The 6000-nt window shown below is 41.5% G+C and overlaps 1 protein-coding gene across 1 annotated transcript in view; it reads right to left on the bottom strand.

Annotated features, from left to right (window-relative positions):
- Positions 1-1370: 1370 nt before the first annotated feature.
- ror1 (receptor tyrosine kinase-like orphan receptor 1) overlaps positions 1371-6000 on the bottom strand; it is a 109938-nt gene continuing 105308 nt past the window's right edge. Inside the window, exons 8-9 of the mRNA XM_084128434.1 lie at positions 5790-5998; positions 1371-4548 (exon numbers count right to left, since the gene is read on the bottom strand). Coding sequence (XP_083984560.1) covers positions 3112-4548; positions 5790-5998 — 1646 coding nt within the window. The 3' untranslated portion in view covers positions 1371-3111. The remainder of the gene's footprint in view (positions 4549-5789; positions 5999-6000) is intronic.

Here is a 6000-nt window from a genome sequence, read left to right as displayed (position 1 = left end):
TCTGCCTGCCATTATGGTGTCTCATGATTCAAATCCAGTCATAACAGTGTCTTTCATACACAGCCCTATTTGCATATCACATGGATCCCTAGTATATTAGAAGTCATTATAATCATATATCTAATATTAATTATGCATATTAACATATGTTTAAATATGTGCCATCCTAAGAAAGTGTGCTTCCCCAGTCTTGATTCCTCCATGGGGTTCTTCCTTATTATGCAAATAAATTCTGACCATGAAATGAGCTATTTGTGTCCAAAACCGGAAAAAAATATCAGTTAATACTTTAAAAGACCCACAAACTTATTAAAAAAACCCCAAAAAACCCAACAAAAAAACCATGAACATGAACATGTATTATGTTTGTTTTGTCTCATAAATTGCACTTTTGACACACATTTCCTTGGTGTTGTGGATTTGCATTCCAGAGCCAGAGACTGGATGGCCATTCCTGGGACTGTTCCAGATAAGAAACCGGAGAGAACTGATCAAAAACATTCCCAACATCAAACCCGTCTCCTCTGAATGCTGAATGCTGTGTGTTCAAGGTCAGGTTTTTTTTTCTCTCTCTCTTTGTTGGGATGGAGTATGGGAGTAATCATAAAGTCATGTGTACGTCATTTCTTTTGGCAAACATGCTGGACTTGTTAGCCTTTTTAAAAGATTTGTTTATCCAATGCCAAGTACTTTTTTTTTTGACGTACCTTTGAAATGTGTGCAGTTCTATAATATAAAACATTCACATGAATACACACACAGACACTTTAATAGACAAGTATCCTACAGTCAGTGCACACTTTCCTAGAATATCCTGATGTTTGAAACCAAACTAACCCTACGCTGCCCTCTACTGGTAACAAATGTTGAAAGCGCTGCAATAACCCATATTTAAAGGGACAGTTCACCCCAAATGAAAATGTTGTCATCATTTACTCACCCTCATGTGGTTCCAAACCTGTATGAATTTCTTTCTTCTGTTGAACACAAAAGAAAATATTTTGAAGAATGTTGGTAACCAGACAGTTGATGTACCCCATTGACTTCCATAGTATTTTTTTTTTTCATACTATGGAAGTCAATGGCTACCATCAACTGTTTGATTACCAACATTCTTCAAAATATCTTCTTTTGTGTTCAACAGAAGAAAGAAACTCATACAGGTACAAAACAAAAATAATGACACCAAGACCAAAATATAATATATAAAGAGAATTTTAAATTATTTGGTTATTATTACACTGATGAATTTCATAAAATGTTGGATGCAGTTAATAAAAACATTAATAGAACTTTTGAAAAATACGTTGACGTACGCTCATTTGAAATCATATCAAAACGCTAGAAAAAAATGACATTGAACCAAGCTGTTTCTTTAAGTGGCTTTTATAATGTCAACACACTGTATGTTCAGACGTACAATAATAAGACTGCAATATTGATGAAAAATAGTGACAAATCATATAAAAATAAACCATTGATCTACAAATACGTTTTTCATGCATAACGTCTGTTCATGAAATGTCATGACGCATCATTGTCCAAAAGGCATTTTATAGGTCACAAGCAATCATGTCTTCACAAAACACTGTACCCTGCATAAAAGATAAATTCTTGATTGTCTTCAACACAGGAAAAGAGTGTCTTTGAAATAAACAGTTGCATAGCAACAAACCAAAATGAGAATGAACATGACATACAGCTGCTTGCTAAAAATGATCAAATCTGTTTAATCCCTGTTTCCGTGAAATGTCAAGAGATTAAACGAGCTAGAGAGAGAAGAAAGTTAACAAACATCAAATGAAAGCTAAAAAATAGCAGGCACATACAGTATTACCGTGAGACAAATATAAAGAACTTCATTCAATCAGAGTCGCAGATTGACACTGACCTCTAGAGGAATTTTTAGGCATTACATTCTATAGGTAGTGAGGAGTTCATGTTAGAAAAAAGTTCTGCATCATTAATAAGACAGATTTCACATATGCTTTGCCAAACAGTGATGTGAAAAGTTTACGACTCATTTAGACGAATGCAATGCTATTCTGGCAGTTTAAAATATGCTCTTGAGTAAGGCACATATAATATAGTATACAAAGAAACCTTCTGGTTACCTGAATTTCAGCTATATTATGGCCTTACAGGCAACATTTAATGGCCAAATAATCTGGGCTGCATCCGAAAGCTGAACAATGCTGCATCCAATGATTGTGACACATCCTGTCTTAATACCTTCTTCTGCCTATGATGTCCCACTATCCTGTGCGTGTGATTTCATGACAGCTGAACTAAAAGGAAAAAAATTACATGTTGCGGTATTAGTATTGTGGTATTTTAAATATTTTCTTGATCAACACCTAAGTTCTCAGTCTTTGCTGTAAGAGACACCTTCGAAACACGTTGTCCTAGAAGTTATTGGCTTACAGGGCAACGAAGCAACAAGTCAGCTGCCTAAGCTTTCGGACGTCGCTCTGATGCGTCTCGTGTTGAGTAACACCACAGTAACAGAAGAATCTCACAGAACACACTGTCTCCCACAAGTACATATGCCTGAATTCCTAATAAAAATGCAGGCACATATGGTGGCCATAATTAAAGCAACATCTTTTTTTCATATTAAGGCATTGGTGATATATATTTGCAAAATTATTCCCTTAATTCTTCTTTAGGGTTAGATTTCAATGCAATATTAATGCAGTTCAGCTCATTCAATATGTCCAAAATGCAATGACGGCACAGAGACCAAGGCATTCAGAAGCCTTACGGGAAGTTTTCAAGTCGTCGACGAATGAAAAAGGAGTCAAAAGGGATGACAAAGCAACTGCTCTGTCGGAAATAACCTTGAAAGGGCATCATCACTGGTTGAAAAAAAAAAAAAAAAGGACATTTAAAGGCTGTTCTGCCACGTTTAGTCATATTGAGCCGAAAAAAGTGGCATGAAGCTTCACAGAGAATATGTGAATATACAAGTTTCCTTTAAGACACATTTATAAAACAACATTAAAATATAAAATTTCGCATTTTGTTCAGGCTATTTTATATTTACAAGGAAGAAGAAAAAAACATTAAAATATCAATAATTATCAATATACAGGACAAAACATCATGTATTCATAAATCGGCAGTAATGATGGATTCACTGTACATCAGTCTGTTAGTGTCAGCCAGCAGTGCTGCCTGACTTTGGTCTATTTGCATGGCCTTCTGTGCAAAATGTCCAAAAACTGGCATTGTGCCGCCCGTCATTGCTGTCATGGGCGTCAGAGTGACACAATGAGAAAGCAAGGGTGTGTTGGCGTCATGATTAGAGCCTGTGGAGGGGACGCTGGTCACGTGACCCGTGCTGGTTGAGCCGCTGGCGCTGCTGGGCGACCGGCTCTTTGGCGGAGGGCAGTGTTGCACCACCTGTGGAGGGCCCTGAGATGTGGCGAAATGGGCTGCTGGGAAGGCAGCATAGCCAGGTGGGATAGGGTATCCGTTCACAGGTATAAAACGCTGGTTCTGTGGCATCGGAGCCATGAAGCCCGCGATTTGTCCCGGCGGGAGGGTCTGCGGAGCTCCGTAGATGTATCCGGCGTAGCGCGGGCTGCTGAGGTTGCTGACGGGGCTGGCGCTCAGAGAGGTAGTCTGGGTGGTGGCGTTGCCTCCAGATGGTGTGCTGGAGCTGGCGTGGGAAGACAGACCCTCCCAAGCACGGAGTCGGCTGTGTATGTCTTTAAATCTGGGCCTGCGAGCGGGACCCTCCTGCCAGCACTCTGTCATCAGAGCATACATGCGAGGAGGGCAATCCTCCGGGCAGGGCAGCAGCTGCTTTTTCCGCACCATCTCTATCACTTCCTGGTTGCTGAAACCATAATAGGGCTGCAGGCCGAAGCTGAAGATCTCCCACAGAACCACACCGAATGCCCAAATGTCAGAGTCTGTGGTGTACTTCCCGTAAACGATGGCCTCCACCGACATCCAGCGAATAGGAAGGAGCGTTTTGGGTTGGACTCTGAAATAATCAGAGGCGTAGATATCTCTCGACAAGCCTAGATCAGAGATCTTGATGTGGAGCTGCTCACCAACCAGGATGTTTCTCGCCGCAAGGTCTTTGTGGACGAAAAAATGGCTTGCGAGGTACTCCATCCCGGCCGCAACCTGAATGGCCATGTGCAGGAAGTCCGCGTGGTCGAGGCTGGACTTGACGGTACCGTCTTCGTCGCTACTGCAGCCCACATCTGAATGGGGAGAGCGCATGATGAGGAATTCGTGGAGGTCCCCTTGGGCCAGGAACTCGAAGAGCATGCAGACAGGCTGCTCTTGGGTCACGACACCCAGAAGACAAACCACATTGGGATGATGAAGTTCTGCCAGGACAGATGCTTCCTGCTGGAAATCCTCCCAGTGTTGTGCACTTGAGATGTCCTTCATTGTTTTTATGGCCACTAGCTGAGCGTGTTCCATGCCTGGCAGGTACAGGTGGCCTTTGTAGATCTTACCAAAGGAGCTCTCGCCCAACTCCTCCATGAAGCGCACTGCAGACAGAGGAAGCTCTTTGGCTTTACTCTAGAGAAGAGAAGGAAATAGAGAGGTAAGTATGGGGTGGTAAATTTGCCATCGCATATACATGCCAGATTGATCTTTTTTGTTAGTTTAAATTCATAGTAGCAGTTTTAGCCTTATTCTTTCATCTTTTGCTCTGTTGCTGAAACACAAGACGTTACAACCTCAACCATTGACCACAGACATGCATACAATCTGTTTGCTCTTAAAATATTCTGACTGTCATGTACATTTATGTGCTTGGCAGATGCGGTCTTACCACTTACACGACAGTCACTATGATTCTATACTCTTTTATCCCCTATATACGTGATATAGATGTAAGGAACATGCATAATGCTGTGGGATTGGTTTGGACAAGACTCTGGATCATGAAACAGGAAATAAAAAAAAAATGATAAAAGCTACACTGCTACATTTAAAGGAGACATGAATACTGCCAAATAAAAGATAAGAGTCTCTTTTTTGTTGAAAGAAGCAGCTGTTTCGTGTTAGCGTCAACTCTGCCTGAGGCCAAACATGTCTCATCCCTGTTTTGGATATTACTTGAGTGAGTGTATGACCTTTGTATGACCTTAGTTTGAACTTTGGGCTGCAGCTGAGACTGTAGATGAGAGGTCTCAATGTGTTATAGATACAAACAGCACTTCATGGTGTCAAAAGGTCTGATTAATACTGGAACTGACTGGGACTGGCATCATCTCTTCAAAATATTTGTTTGTAAAAATGTCACTTTAATCAGTGACCAAGACGAAAAAGCAGGGAAAAACAATTTTCAAGCGAAAATCTTATTTGAATCTGCTTTGAATGATCCAAGCGGAATGATAACAATATGATTATTTTTAGATTCCTCTCCGGGCCTGGAAGAGATTGCCTCCATATGCTCATCCCTCCTGCCATTTTGCCTCCTGTTTGTGCAGCCCCCTTAACCCCACCCCATCACCCAGGAATGCACACTAATTCAAACCTTATGGGAATGCCCCACAATTCCAATGGACAAAAAGTATAAGAATAAAAATCTAAATCGGTGCGCTGATAGCGTTGTTTATTTTCACGTGTGGTCTATGTTGTTTTACCACCCGATTCACTAAAGGAATTAGGCCAATCGGTAATGACTTAAACATTTATTACACAGCATTTAGCGCCTGGATTGTGGGTGGCAAGTGAAGTTGCAGGTTTTAGTGCTGAAACATGTCAAATGATCACTCAGAGTTAGTTCTGATCTGTTAGCAGTAACATCTCACCTTTGGTTTGTAGGCCGTGAGCATGGACATCTCCACGTTCTGGCCACGGACGGGTTTGGGCTGGCGTGGCGCTGGTGGACGTGAGGCTTTCTGGTTGTTTCGGCACACACAAATGAAGAAGAACAGCAAGGCGATGGCCAGCGGTATAGCCACGCTTGGTACCAGGATGTACAGGATCCCCATACTGCTGCCCCCATGCTTTGGCAAATCT

This window comes from Abramis brama (assembly GCF_963993115.1).
Source record: "Abramis brama genome assembly, chromosome: 11".
NCBI lineage: Eukaryota > Metazoa > Chordata > Actinopteri > Cypriniformes > Leuciscidae > Abramis > Abramis brama.
Note: the sequence above shows the minus strand (reverse complement) of the source record. Positions and strands in the feature narration are given on the sequence as shown.